The 15,593-nt window shown below is 37.0% G+C and overlaps 1 protein-coding gene across 7 annotated transcripts in view; it reads left to right on the forward strand.

The window, feature by feature from the left end:
- MELK (maternal embryonic leucine zipper kinase) overlaps nt 1-15,593 on the forward strand; it is a 90,786-nt gene that overhangs the window by 7,797 nt on the left and 67,396 nt on the right. For 5 of the 7 annotated variants that reach the window (XM_074200428.1, XM_074200430.1, XM_074200433.1 and 2 more), the window contains exons 4-6: nt 1,493-1,609; nt 6,817-6,960; nt 8,674-8,742. In XM_074200428.1, the coding sequence (XP_074056529.1) occupies nt 1,493-1,609; nt 6,817-6,960; nt 8,674-8,742 (330 nt within the window). Of the gene's footprint in view, nt 1-1,492; nt 1,610-4,643; nt 4,736-6,816; nt 6,961-8,673; nt 8,743-15,593 lie in introns of those variants that run through there. The other 2 variants (XM_074200434.1, XM_074200432.1) reach the window with 2 other exon arrangements.

Genomic DNA, 15,593 nt, shown 5'->3' on the forward strand with positions numbered 1-15,593 from the left:
TGCTTACTATTTATGACTTATTGATGTATTTTTCCATTTCAACTAAAATGAAACATTTTACTCATATAATGTGCATTTTGTGAAATTACAATTTAATGAAATTAAATTTAATCAAATGCCAATATGAACTAGAGGTGTGTGAGCTTTAGAACAGAAGCTCAGGGTCTGATTTTCTTATTTTGTTATCAGTTTGGATAGGATCCTGTTTACAAATTGCTCATAATACATACACGGTCATTTTATGATGTTTAGAAGCATGTAAGTATAGAACATTAGTCCAGAACAGTGTTTCATATCAGTTCTTTCATGATAGAGCTATTGGGCTTTTAAGTCTTTGACTGAAGCTCCTTTGAGGTATACTTATTTCAATAGGGTTGTGTTTGGTCCAGTTTATGATTTCTCCCTAAATTGTTAATCTCTGTTAAGAGAAGCTACAGAGAAAGTTAGTTATTAGATATGAGGTACATTGAGATAAGGGGGATGCTTTTATACTTCTTAAATTTCCTTCAGCTAGAGTTCATAGAACCACTCAAAGCATAATGACTGCTTCAGAATCCATTAACATCTCTTGCTTTTTCTAAATTGATGCTCTGCTTCCTTTTAGTCTTTGATACTGTATATAATTCTATTTGCTATTCTATTTGTAAATTCTTTACATTTTTCTCCCCCCCCCTCAAATTTCTTTTATTTATTTATTTGTTTATTTTGGGATTAAAGGCAGTGGGGTTAAGTGACTTGCCCAAGGTCTAACAACTAGGTAAGTGTCTGAAGTCAAATTTGAACTCCGGCCCTCCTGACTCCAAGGCTGGTACGCTATCCACCCAGCCACCTAGCTACCCCTATTCTTTACATTTTTAAGAAGTCTCCCAGATCCTCCTATTTTTTTCTACATTTTCATTCAACCCTCTTGAATTAATGAACTTTCTAGGATTTATCCATTTCATACCAAGTTGAATTTTTAGAGAGAAATTTCAGCTTGTTAGGACTTTTTTGGATTGCACCATGTATTTATATGTATGATACTACTGGTTATAACCTACACAAGATGAGGGAATTAAGGGGGAGCAGATAGAAACCCTTCTTTTCTTCTTCATCTTCCCCAATCAAATATACTCATTAATTTTCTTTTGAAGTTTTGTACATATGAGGTACCGGCCTCAGGAGCCTGCAAGACTATAGATTAAAGAGTAATTGGGAAGTGTTTGACAAAATAAACAAAAATACAGCACAACATAGACAATATTAAGTTGTGATTGTCTTGGTCATTATGCAACTTAAAGGAATGTTTCTGTTTGAGGTTGAAATTACTGCTTTGGCTTGCAGATAAGGAAATAAGACTCTTTAGAAATGTAGAAAATGCAATATTCATTCATATTTAAAAATGACTGATTATTCTCTGTCTCTTCTGGAAAAGCCTGGAAGCTATCATTGTTATGATACAGATATTCTATAACATGTTTCCAATTGCTTAGCAGTATCATTTTGGTTGCAGAATGATTTGCCTCGAGTGAAAACGGAGATTGATGCTATGAAGAACTTAAGTCACCAACATATTTGTCGTCTTTACCATGTACTTGAGACTGAGAACAAAATATTTATGGTTATGGAGGTTAGTATGTAAGTTATACATAAAATACATTTGTAAAACTTAAAATGCTTCATGTTGAAAGTGAATATTCATTGTGAGTATGGATCAGTTTCACTTTCACAAATGCATCTATTAACAAAGTCTTTAAGTTTGTTTGGGATTTTGGACTTAGAACTCTATCAAGATTGTTCCTTTGTTCCTGCACAGTAAGTGTCTGTGCTCCTTGACTTGGAACATTAATAACAAAGGATAAAAGACTTGGGGGACAATAGAATGAAAAACAAATGAGTACAGATGCGAAATGGAGTTGAGTGAGTGGGTGCATGTGGAAGGATAGAGAAGTTAGTTGGGGAAGTTCTGTATTTATAATTTGTATCTCTAGAGGAAGAGAGATCTCTGTTGAATTTGAAAGTCTTAAGGTATAATGGGTAACTTCAGAAGATATTTGAATAATGAGATTGCTAAACAGACTGCTGAGCTAGGGTGTTTCAGCCAGGTGACATGGCTCAGCAATAGTGTTTGTTACCTGACTAAATGGAGAGGACTTAAAGCAGATGTGTCTGAGATGGACCTTGGAAACAAAATGGTGCTGGGGATTTGTTGTGGGGATTTGAAATCCAGGGCGCAAGACTATTGAATTAATTTATAGTGTGTCATTAGGATATATGCAGGATTTTATTGAGGATTGTGATAGTATAAAAAAATAACCTTTTGACAGCAGCAGTGAGATTAAATGATTAGATAGGATTAAGAGAGCTCATTAAATGGAGGTTATACTAGATGACTTTTTGGGGTCCTCTCCATTTCCAAGATTCTGTGAACCCATAGAAATGGGAAGTATGGTAAGGAAAAGATTATAATCTAGACTATAATATAGTCTAGGTAATATAATAAGAAAATGTCTGGACTAAGACACTATTAAGAAGGTTAGGAAGGCGTGCAAATATGGGAAATATGAGAGTGCAACAATTCTAGCAGTAGATTTGAGAATGTGAGGAGTAAGGAATAGTGATGAGTCAAAGATGTCTCAAGATTTCTTGATTGCTGTTTTGTCAAGATAGAATTGCCTGTTACGAAAGCAGAAGCTGCTCTATATTTTCATGTTTATTTTTATTCAAATAGGGTAACCAGTCTAAGATGTCAGGGACACAGTATTACATAGGAGTGATTTTCACGTTTTCTCATATATTCTAGGCTCTCTTTTCTTTGGATTGTATTTTTCCCTCATTGGCAATCAGATTTCCTCTCCTGACTTTACACTCTGACCTCTCATCTGACCTTTAGGTTCATGTAACATTATAGACTGAGAGTAAGAAGAGGCCTTACAGGCCCAGCTCCTTTAATTTGTAACTGCTAGCCCAGAGAGGTAAAGGGAAATGACTCAGTCCTGCAGAATGAAGAATCTAATTTAATCCCAAATCCATCACTCTCTACTATACTCTGTTGCTTCCCCTCCTGGCTCCTTGTTCCTTAATGTCCTGCTAGCATGTCAGATTCCACCTGTTCAATACCAAGCTTACTCTCTTTGCCTTGAAATTTCTTTATTTTAACTATTCATGTCCCTGGTATTAAAATTTGTGTCCTTGACTTTACTTTTTTGCCACCTTTCCTACTCATTGCCTTTTCAAGCTCTGACTTCTATGTTCTTGGCATGTTTTACTTTGGTGTGACTTCAGGTATTAACTTCGCTTTTCAGTCCTTAGTTTCCCTGTTGGTGAAGTGAAAGGATTAGATTAGATGATATCTAAGGTCCTTTTCAGTTCTTAAGTCAAGACCTGAGGGGAAAAAAAGTCTTGGCAGGCCTGTAGTCCCACCAAGTAAGCTGAAGTTCTTTGGACTGATATTCAAGGCCTTCCCCTGCCCAACCCCACCCTGCTGGAGCAGATTGTGTCCTCTTTCATGTCCTCTGTGCTATGGCCACACTGACCCTCTCTGTCTGGACTCTGCTCTCTGCCCTGCTTGGCTCTCTCCTTCCTATACCATCTGCTATATTCTTATATGGCTTTGAGCTCAAGTACCACATGGCTTTCTCCATGACTTCTTGACCTTTACTTTTGCTTACCTTTCTAATGTGCTTTCACTTAACAAATGTTTACTAAGCATCTGCCAATACCAATGCTTAGGGTCCTGGGTCAGCCTCTAGGGATGTAAAGTTGAAAAAAAAATCATAATGCTAATCTGGCACTATTAGTGTAAGTATAACAGTGGTAGAAGGTTAGAAGTGAAAAAGATCAAGACAAAATCCTCTAGAAAAGTTTCAGGATAAAGAACATTCTTCCAACTGGAGATTATGTTTGGAGAGATGGAGCTTCATCAGGGAGTACTTCAGGCTGTTGTGCCTATGCCAAGCCTTGAATGAAGGTAGAGATTCTTAAATGTGTGTGTGTGGGGGGTTATGAGTTCCAGGGACTGAGAATAACCTTTGTGCATTTACACAAGCAGAATGGACATCATAATGTGAAGGGGGGGGGGGGCTGGTGAAATAATTTGGCAGGCTGCTTGGAGCATATTGTGAGGGCTATACTTGTCAGGCTAAAGAGCTGCTAATTTCAGAGATAGGAGGAGACCAGGGAAGGTTTTGAGCAGTCTTGGTTAGATTATTTTTGGCAACTCTGGATGATGAAGGCAAGAGACTAGAGGCACTAAGACTGGTTAGTAACAATTATGAAAGTTCAAGGTAGAGACAGTGACAGATTCTAATGGTGGCAGTGTGGGTGGAGAAGGGCAGATAGCAGATGAGGGAGATATTGTCTTGTAAGAATTGATAATCTGGCAACTGATCAGGTCTGAGGGAGAATGTAGAGGTTTTGAGCTAGGGTGTAGTATATTCTCTAAAGTTGTGGTGAAAGGAGTGCTATACTCTGGGGAACTATATTATATGAGTTATTGTAATATTAACAAAAATATGCAGAAAACTATAATGTATGAATAATAGTTTTCTTTGTATTTTTGAACCCCTACTAATATATTCCATGAAGGCAGGGACTTAACCGAACTTTGTGTCTCCCCTGGGACCTGGCACACTGCCCTGCTTATAGAACACTTCATTGTTGTCTGAAGGAATGCTAAGGGGAGGCTTTTGGTGGATGCAATGGATTAAGAGCTGGCCTTGAAGTCAGGAAGACCTGAGTTCAAATGCACATTCAGGTACTTACTAGTTGTGTGACCCCACCCAAGTCTCCTAATCTATTTACTTCAGTTTCATTAACTATAAAATGGCAATAATAATAATAATAATAATAATAATAATAACAACAACAACACCTCCTCTGTAGAGTGAGGTTCAAATAAGGCAATATTTGTAAAGTGCTTAGCTCAGTGTCTGACACATGGTGGGTACTATATAAGGGCCTATCATCCTACTTTCCCCTATTCCCTTCCCCTCTCCCCCAAGATGGATAAAGAGGATTTTGGAAATTCTCTGAGTAAATTTTTGGAGACCTTAGTGTGAGGGCTACTACAAGCTAACCATGCCACTAAGGCTGGTTATTTCACCTTCTTGTTTTTAGTTTCTTCATCTGTAAAATAGCAGAGTTGAATAGATTATCTCTGCTTTGTCTTTTAGTGCCAATGTTCTGTTATTCTAGATGACTAGAGCCTCCTTAGAGAATAGGAACTATTGATTTTGTTTATATAGCCATGTATGCTTGAATATATTTATCTAAGATACTTAATCATGTTTAAATAATTCAGAACCAAGAGATTTTGGTCTTCTAATTCATTTAGAGAACTTGAGTGGGAACATCCCTCAGTTCTGCTTCTAATAATTTGAGGTGATTTACTTTTTTTGATAAATTAACGCAACCAAAATAAAAAAACCAAAAACTTATGGGAGAATATAAAATCATGTCTTTAAAAGACTGATGTCAAAACACATTTTTAATTGATCAGTAGAGAGGTGATGGAGTAAAACATGATTTCTTCTTCTGGGGTCTGAATTTTTTTTTAAGATTTTATTTATTTTGAGTTTTAGAATTTTCCCCCTGATCTTGCTTCCCTCCCCCCAGCCCCCACAGAAGGCATTTGTCAATCTTTACATTGTTTCCATGGTATACATTGATCCAGATCGAATGTGATGAGAGAGAGAGAAATCATATCCTTAAGGAAGAAACATAAAGTATAAGAGATAGCAAGATCAGACAATAATATATCAGGTTTTTTTTTTTTTTTCTAAATTAAAGGTAATAGTCCTTGGTCTTCAAACTCTACAACTCTTTCTCTGGATACAGATGGTATTCTCCATCGCAGAGAGCCCCAAATTGTCCCTGATTGTTGCACTGATGGAATTGAGCAAGTCCATCAAGGTTGATCATCACTCCCATGTTGCTGTTAGGTGTACAGTGTTTTTCTGGTTCTGCTCATCTCACTCAGCATCAGTTCATGCAAAGCCCTCCAGGCTTCCTTGAATTCCCATCCCTCCTGGTTTCTAATAGAACAATAGTGTTCCATGACATACATATACCACAGTTTGCTAAGCCATTCCCCAATTGAAGAACATTGACTTGATTTCCAATTCTTTGCCACCACAAACAGGGCTGCTATGAGTATTTTTGTACAAGTGATGTTTTTACCCTTTTTCATCATCTCTTCAGGGTATAGACCCAGTAGTGGTATTGCTGGATCAAAGGGTATACACATTTTTGTTGCCCTTTGGGCATATGTGAACTTGCTTTTTAAAAATATTTTGATAACTGTTTAAACACAGTTGATTTCCTTTGTAATCCTCTGATTTTATTTAATGCACTTAAGAATATTTTGAGAAGACTTCTCCAGACTGCCATAGCATTTAATGACATGAACAAAGTTAAGAGCCCTAGACCTAGAGATATGGAAATAGACTTGCTTTCTCATATATAGTCAGAACCTTGATTTGTTTTGCTTGCTTATGTAAATTTGTTATCAAGGAGGGTATCTGTTGTCAAGAGCAATGATAGATATGGGGGGGGGGAATGAGTGTATCTTTAGATTTCTACATATACATGTGTGAATCCACAATATAATAGCACCATGTCAGTATGTTTACGTGCACATACAAGCATAAATTCTGTATGTGGTGGAAAGTTTCTTTAATAGTCCTCTTCCTTTTTCTTCCTATTTTGATATGTGTGTGGTTGTTTATTGGTTTAAAGACAAAACATTGAAAAATGCTCATGAGGGAGGAAAGGTAGCAATCTTTATATTTTTTATAGAGAAAACACTAAGTACTGGTTGTTATGTTCTTGTTGCAGTACTGCCCTGGAGGAGAGCTGTTTGATTATATAATCGCCAAGGATCGTCTCTCAGAGGAGGAAACACGCATCTTCTTCCGTCAGATTGTGTCAGCTGTTGCTTATGTACACAGTCAGGGTTATGCTCATAGGGACCTTAAACCAGTAAGTGTCTGTTTTACACTTAGTTTGACATTGAACTTCAAAATTTCATTTGCTTGTGATTTTCAAATATTCAAACATTCCTTCCATTCAAGTCATTGTTGTTTCTCAGAGACAGTAAGTTTATTTATATGTTTAGTTTATTCTACTCCTCAGCTCCTTGTATTGGCATTACACTGAAGAAGACTGGATATGTTCAGATTTTTATTGAGTGCATATGGAGAGGCAGAATTCATTTCATTTCCAGGGTAGGAGGCCCTGGGGACACAAAGACAAAATGAAAACTTGTCCCTGCACTTGAGAAGCTTCTATTCTACTGGGGGATACAGGCTGTAAAGAGATTAGTAAATATAAGCAGGAGAAAGTTAATGAGATGAGGGAAGATTTCAGAGAGTAAGTGACACCTGAACTTTGATGAAGAGATGAAGTGCATTCCAGGTACAGAGAATGACTGTGAACATACAAAGGGCAGAGATGAATATTAGCAGTAGACCCATTCCTATATCAAATACATCTAAGGAAATAAAAGATACAAGAAGGAGGGAGAGGGAAGGGGATAGAAATGTAAAATATATTCAAGATGAAAAGTTAAGAATAGAAGTTCAGTACTTGAATGGAAGGAATAATCTGGTGAGAATTTTTAATAGACATGATCTATACACCTAATTTCATTTCCCTTCACTTCCGCTTTATTCCTCACTGACTAACTTTAGACTACTTTTTTAAATCCATATTTCAACTTACTTCATTTGATTCTAAAAAAATCCCTTTCATCTTTCCTTCATTGTACCCCTCCTACCTCCCAAAATCTTTTTAAAACTCAGTTCCTCTCCCTGTCTAAAGCACATTAGAAACACTATTTAGGTTGATGAGGTGGGAATCATATCTAGGCCCTCTTCTCAAATAGCAGAGCTTATTCTTTTGGGGTGTTATAAAATCCTTTAGAAGTCTAGTATAGGGTGGCTAGGTGGTGTGGTGGATAAAGCACCAGCCTTGGAGTCAGGAGTACCTGGGTTCAAATCCAGTCTCAGACACTTAATAATTACCTAGCTGTGTGGCCTTGGGCAAGCCACTTAACCCCATTTGCCTTAGGGGGAAAAAAAAAGTCTAGTATAGCCTATGGACTTTTTCTCAGAATAATGTTTTTAAGTGCAGAAAATAAAATACATAGTTACAAAGGAAACAACTATATTGAAATAGACTTATCAAAATATTAAAAAAAAGCAGTGCACAGATCCCATGTTAAGAATTTTTGTTTTTAGGAATTGGAGTCTACGGCTTTAAGCTGGGGAGATTTTCATCTTCAATGAAGTAGGCAGTGTTCCCATTAACTCAAGAGCTGCCCTCATACTCTCTGGGTGGATTTGATGCTTAGGTAGAAGATATAGGCCCCTAGTGGTTTGGAGGAAGTTTGATTTCTCATCCTTTGATATTTAGCCTCCCTTTCTTGAGGCTAGGATGGAATGTGGTAGGGTAGGGGTAATCCCAGAAAGGCATTCCTTGATATGATTCTTTAATCTGGTCCAAATTCTTAAATTCTCTCCTCCTTTGTTTACATGTCTCATCCCCTTAATAATTAAAAGTTTACCCCTGCCCCAGAATTATCTCCTGTAAAATTTATTGCTTTTTAGACATAATAAAGAGGAAAATTATGGTATTAATATCTTTTGATCAAGGAAACTTAGTTACTAGAGATTCTTTTTTTTTTTCCTTCAGGAAAACTTGCTGATTGATGAATCCCATAAATTGAAGTTAATTGACTTCGGTCTTTGTGCAAAGCCCAAAGTATGTATGATGAGTTAAATTATTTTACTTGTCAGCATTGCTCTTTTGTTTTTCAATATTAAAATATTAAATGATGCATCCTATGATAATCACTGAATTTTGGAGTTAGAAATAAGATCAAAAGGGACTATTTTAAAAACTGCTATTCTTTGTGCTTAAGATTGATATGCTACTTTGCATTTACTCCTACCTTGTTTTGATTTGGCTTATTAAATCTTTAAAGAAAGGAGTCTAAATTTACTAGTTGTATCAGTTGGAGAGAGGAAAATGTTTAACAGCTCTGATTTTAATATAATCAACTTTCAAAGAAATTAAATATCCTTTAATGGATCGGTGATCTGTTCATGAATGAGGTGTTCCTTCTTCAAGTTCAAATCATAATTCTGTCCTATCTTCTAATCATATGAATTGATCCTCCACATAAGGACCTTTCCCTCCAGTCTCCCAACTAGAAACCTTATTCTAAATCCTTTGAGGAATCATGAATACCAGAGTTTAAGTTCTCTAAAATTTGTTTGTTAGCCTTTTCTCCTCACAGGAACTCATTAAAACCTGAATGTTGACGTCTATTTGACCATTTCCTATATACTTATTATATATAATATGTTATAGGCTTATACCCTCCATTTTTTTATTTTATTTTTTTGCTCTTTGGATCATGTACAATTCTGAATGTTTTGAAGTTGATCTGTTTTGTGATTCAGTTATTTACCAGGATAAAATTGGTTTTAAAAAGATGAGTTTTTACTTCAGGGAGCAGTTTGGGATTATTGAATGGACTACATGATTTCTCCAAAGCAAAATTCCCTATTCTTTTCCAATTTAAATATGAACTCAACTCACTGTCCAGATGAACATTTCTATTGTAAGACATATCTAAGATATACTATTAATGGACTAGGTTAATGTACTGCTTATTTGGTATAGTAAAATCTTAGCAATTTTCAATCTTTATCTGCTTGGTTTTTTCCCATGTGGATTACTACACTGTTTTCATTTGAGTGATTGTCCAGCTCATTGAGGAGTCACTGTGACATTCCACTGCCCACTTAATTGCTTATGGTTTATGACTTTTAATACTGATAATCAAAGGAAGTTGAATAATTTCTGTCATTGCATCCATGGAAGAGTCTTTTTGGTTTTTGCATGGGAGACACTTTGGAGGAGAACCTTCTGCCTTATTAAGTCAAATGCTTTTATTTTTTTACCTTCAGTAACAATTGGATCTGCTGTTCTCTCATCCTCTCATGTAACTATGAAAATAGGATCTACTATAAAAAATTGTCTTTAAAATCCTGCCCTTTCAAAGTCTTTGCATGTTTTCATCAGTCTTCATGATTGCATAGACCATTCCCATAAAAGTTTATAAAGTTGAAAGGTATGATAGGGTTGGTAGATGCTGATTTTTAAAAATTTCCTTTTTTGGGTGGCTAGGTGGCGCAGTGGATAGAGTACTGTCCTTGGAGTCAGGAGTACCTGAGTTCAAATCCAGCCTCAGGCACTTAATAATTACCTAGCTGTGTGGCCTTGGGCAAGCCACTTAAACCCATTGCCTTGAAAAAATCTAAAAAAAAAAAAAATTTCATTTTTTTTTGAGTTCCAGTTTTTCTCCCTTCCTTTGATTCTTCTTCCACCCATTGAGAAGGTAAACAATATAATACCCATTATATATGTGAAGTCATGTAAAACATTTATTAGCCTTGTTTCCCCCCCCCCCCCCCCCCCAAATGGCAAGGAGAATAAAATGGAAGCTTTAATCTGTACTGAAAAAGTTCATCAGTTCTCTCTCTGGAAGTAGTCCTTTGGAATTATTGTGGATTATTGTATTGACCAGCATGGTTGCTGATACTTTCTTGGTTGAATGATTGAAAAATGTGTTTAAATGCTTGTTACATGCTGATATTATAAATATAAAAGACTCAAGGAGTTTATGTTTCTCATAGCATTGAGTAGTGTCCAGAGAAAGATGAAGTCATTGATGGTGAGTAGAGCCAGAAAGCAGTTGAAAGATGAACCTCTTCCCAGAAGCTCTGGTGGTATTGACTGGGGAAGGATAGGAAGAAGAAAATGGAATGTTTGGTTGACTGCAGGGAGATGTTGGGAGCTATCACTAGGGCAGAAATGAGGGATATCACTTGGAGGCAGTGTAGTGGCATCCCTCAGCAGAAGGAAAGGGGGGGCATGGTCAGGGGATTGGGGCCAGCTTTCTTTGGTGCCAGGACAGTGAGCATGGTAGATGACAGGAGGAGAGTATGCTGGGCTTGACTAGGTGACCTCTTAGCAATTAGCATGGCCCTGGCACTGGAGGAGGACAGTGTGGCAGGATGATTAGGAGTCTTTTTCTTTTTCCCTTTAAAACATGGGGTCACAGATGTAGAGTTCATAAAGGATCTTGGAGTTCATTAATCCAGTTGTTTCATTTTATCAATGAAGAGCTAAGGACACAGAGTTAAGTGATGTGTTCAAGGTTACCTAGTAAATATGAGAAACAGGATTTAGATTTGATATTGACTCTAATCCAGTACCTTTTCTGCTATGCCACATGACCTCCCACAATTTTTTTTAATTGCTTTGTAATCTTCTTTTTGAGCACCTGGATCAGAAGTGAAGTCAGGATTTGATTGTCTTTAACTTGCAGCAGCTCAAGTGTGGTTTTCCTTTGGGGTCAGACTCAGTTCTTCACTTTGTCATCTTGAAGTGCTGTTGCTTACTACTCATTTAGCACTGGATACTGAGATGTTCAACTCTAAATAGTGTAGTTACACAGTCATTGATTATGAAGGTTGCCCAATGTTGCTGGAGTGACAAGGTGCTTTGCTGATATGGGAGATAAAAATTGTCCTCAAGGGCTAAGGGCTCCCATAGCATCACGGAAAGTCCTGTTTCCTATCAAATCAGGCCATGGAGTGGACTGGTTCTGGTAAAGACAGGTGGTAAGGATGTCATTGCCCAACACTCCCTTGGGTATAATAAATATAATCGTACAAGTCATGTCATTAAGTATATGACAAGGTCCTCTTTGATTCTGAAGTTCGAACATCAATTGCCATAGAAACATGGACCTGACTAGTCCATAAACATTCTTGGGGCAATCTAGCTCAGGTAGTACACCTTGTGTAAGCTTTCTGTAAGATTGTTTTCTCCTCTATTAGATCTTATTTTATGAGACAATACAGACCACATTCTTCTGTCATTTTCTATCATATTTTGGAAATCATCTTTTTTTTTTTTTAAGACTTTTGCAAGGCAATAGGGTTAAGTGGCTTGCTCAAGGCCACACAGCTAGGTAATTATTAAGTGTCTGAGCCCAGATTTGAACTCAGGTACTCCTGACTCCAGGGCTGGTGCTCTATCCACTGTGCCACCTAGCTGCCCCAATCATCTTTTATTTTGAACAGCATTGGCTTTGACCCTCACATTTCTTCCCTTGATAAAGAGATGATGCTTGATTATTGAGATAGTCTTTGGGTACTTTTTGTCATCTAATCATGTTTCTTGTTCCCAAATTGTAAAGAATCTTTAAATAATGGTGGTAATTGGGGTGAGTGTCTTTAGTTTTAGCTAGTTACAATTTCCCAGAGGCAACAGCTTGATTAAATAGGTCAATTTAGAGCTATAGTTAATATTCCTGTTGTTTTCTTACCTTTATCTTACTAATTTGGTGGTGGCAATTTTGACCTTTGCTAACCAATCAGTTGATGACCTGATTGCATACAAGCAGTCAATAATGACCAATTTTTCACAAAGTAAGTAGTTTCTTGTCTGTATTTAGGGCATTTCCTTTTTTATGATGTTTAGTGTTTGTCATGGTGAATACTTTCCATTTCTCTTCTTAAAAGAAAATAATTTTAGTCATGAAGTCTCTAATGTGCATGACTTTATGCACTTTCCTTTTTTTTTTAAGTTTTCAAATTTTTTTCCAATCTCTTTTTTCAGTTCTTTACCCTGTGTCTATTAAATACCAAGGTTGTATTGCTCAGTCTCATAGGATCATACAGCTTGGGATAGAAAGGACATCAGAGACTTTTCTAGTTCCATCTCCTCATTTTATAGATGAGGAAACTGAGGTACAGGGAGGGTAAGCGACCTGCCAAAAGTCACACAGGTAGGGGCAGCTAGGTGGCATAGTGAATAAAGCACCGGCCCTGGAGTCAGGAGTACCTGAGTTCAAATCCGGTCTCAGACACTTAATAATTACTTAGCTGTATGGCCTTGGGCAAGCTACTTAACCCCGTTTGCCTTGCAAAAAACAATAAAAAAAAACAAACAAAAAGTCACACAGGTAAAAAGCATCTGATGCAAAATTAGAATCTGCATTTTCTTAATTCTAAAGCCAGTGCTTTCTTCCTGATGTTCTCAGGTTCTTCAGTGGAATTTTAACACTTTATACTTTACAATAAACATTAACCTATAGTAGTTTTTTTTGCTCCTAGATCAGCTAGGTGCTACAGCGAATAGAGCACTGACCTTGGAGTCAGGACTCCAGGAGGACCTAAGTTCCAATTTGACCTCATAACTTGACACTTTCTAGCTGTGTGACTTGGGGCAAGTCACTTAACCCTGATTGCTTCACATCCAGGGTCAGCTCCAGTAGTCCTGATTCATATCTGATGGCTTTGAAGGAGAAAGTGAGGCTGGTGACTTAAACACAGCACCCCGTCACTCAAATCTAATTCATTCACTTGTCATGGCATCACCTCCCTGATCTCATGCTCTTCTTTGAGAACAAAGGAAAACATCTTCTTCATCATCATCATCTTCATTATGATATTATAAAATAAAGATCCCATAAAATAATGTTTCAGCTCCTTTATCTTCATCTTCAAAAAGAATCAACATGTGAGTATTTCTTACATTTAGCTGCAGCTTCATTGTCTATTTTATTTGAATGAATGAAGCATTTATATATGCAGAGCACTTTGCTAAGCACTACAGATAAGCCTCGACAAACAAAACAGTCCTGTTCTGAAGGAGCTCACTTTCTAATGGGGACCATAATACCAATGGAAGACTTTAGCTACTAATCAGATGGAAAGCCCTGAGTACTCAAGGGGCAGTGGCAAAGTGGATCGTAAGAATTATCTTCATGTCACTTTTGCTATTAAAATCCTAAGTGTCTGATGTCAAACCATTTGTCAATGCAAGGGCTTTGGTGGCCCAGACTGCCTCTCTACAGGGATTACTTCTGGGGTGGGGATGACTGTGGGCCTTGGACTGGAGGTTTTCTCAGTCCTAAGTCTCTTGGGTTCAGGGCTAAAGGGAGATGTGGTGACTGGGTCTGCCCAACCCATGCAGATTCTAATCTCTTCCCATGTTGTCTTATGACTTCAGTGAGATTGTCTTGTCCACCCTGTGAATAAGAGTTCAGCAGAAATGTCAGTATAAATGTAGGAACTTTATTACATGTATAGCAATTTGTTGTGTAGACAAAATTCTAAAATTTAAAATGTAAAAATCATCCAAATCTTACTTTTTTTTGAAGCCTTTAACTATGGAAGTGGAATGAAACTGCACAAGATGGAGCCCTTGTGTACTTGTATAATGCATGCCTCATTGGAGTTTGGAAATGATTTGGGTTCTTGAATGTTCTACTGTTGAAGCTCAGGGGTCTATCTAACAATATTTTAGGCTGAAAAGGCTTTTAATACCATATTTTGCTGGAGATATTATATGTTCCCAAATCATGTATGTACTGTCATCACAGATGCCTGAAAGGACAGTGGAGAGTGGCCTCTGTAAGTAGATTTTGGTTTATTTTCAGTATTCAATTAAACATTTTATTGTCTATTAGCACATAGGGTGACTGTACAATGTGCCATGAAAAGTGTCATGTGGTGATCATATGATTTATAGGAGGTGAGCTGACTATCACTCAATAGCAAGGGTTAAGAGGTAGAGAGCCCCATATAATCAACTCACGTACTATTTGGAGATCTAGAGAAAGTTATGAAATCTAGATGAGTAGAGCCTGTAGAGGGGGATTTATGTAAGGAAATGGGCAATAATTGCAGAGAATGAGAAGTTTTGGTTTCTGTGGTTCAGCTAATGCATCCATTTATGTTTCTAAGTATTTGATGACCTAGTGTGGCCCACCTGCTGGTAATGAGTGAGTGAAGCATGTTTTCTTATAACATAGTAGTAAAATGCAGTGATCACTAAAATTGGCCTCTTTCTTCTGAGTTACTTAAGCCTAGTCTTGCTGTTAAATAAGACTGTAATTCTTAGTATTCAAAAAGAACATTTAAAGTTTATCTTCTTTACCTTTGGCAGTGGCTTTTATATATCTATATATCAAGCCTGAACTGTGGAAGACTTAGCTGTATTCTGTATCTGTTCTCCTAAGACTTTTTGTAGTTCAAAATGTCTTCACTTTAAAAATTATTATGTTTAAGTTTGATTTCAAATAATGAGTTACAACTATATTTTGGGTGGTTTAATATTAATTTTCTTACATGCCTATATTATGTTAACCTTAAGGATACTAAGTACATCTGTGAGATCATAAGCCTCTAGAAGTTTGCCTTTCATAACTTTCCTACCTTTTTTTTTTTTTTTTGGCAAGGCAATGGGATTAAGTGATTTGCCTAAGGTCACACAGCTAGGTAATATATTAAGTGTCTGAGGTTGGATTTGAACCCAGGTCCTTCCCGACTCCACGGCCAGTGCTCTCTATCCACTACACTACCTGGCTGCCCCCCCCCCCCTTTCTTAATATAGATAATTTGATCATTGCTTCTGTAGAAGTGGCCTGAATGTGAAATGACTAAAACACTTACTTTTTCTTCTGTGCTGATGATTTTGTCTGGCTGTCTTGTCACTTCTCACTGCCTATATTTTAGGGATTGAAGTAT

Source organism: Macrotis lagotis, chromosome X, assembly GCF_037893015.1.
Source record: "Macrotis lagotis isolate mMagLag1 chromosome X, bilby.v1.9.chrom.fasta, whole genome shotgun sequence".
Classification (NCBI taxonomy): domain Eukaryota; kingdom Metazoa; phylum Chordata; class Mammalia; order Peramelemorphia; family Peramelidae; genus Macrotis; species Macrotis lagotis.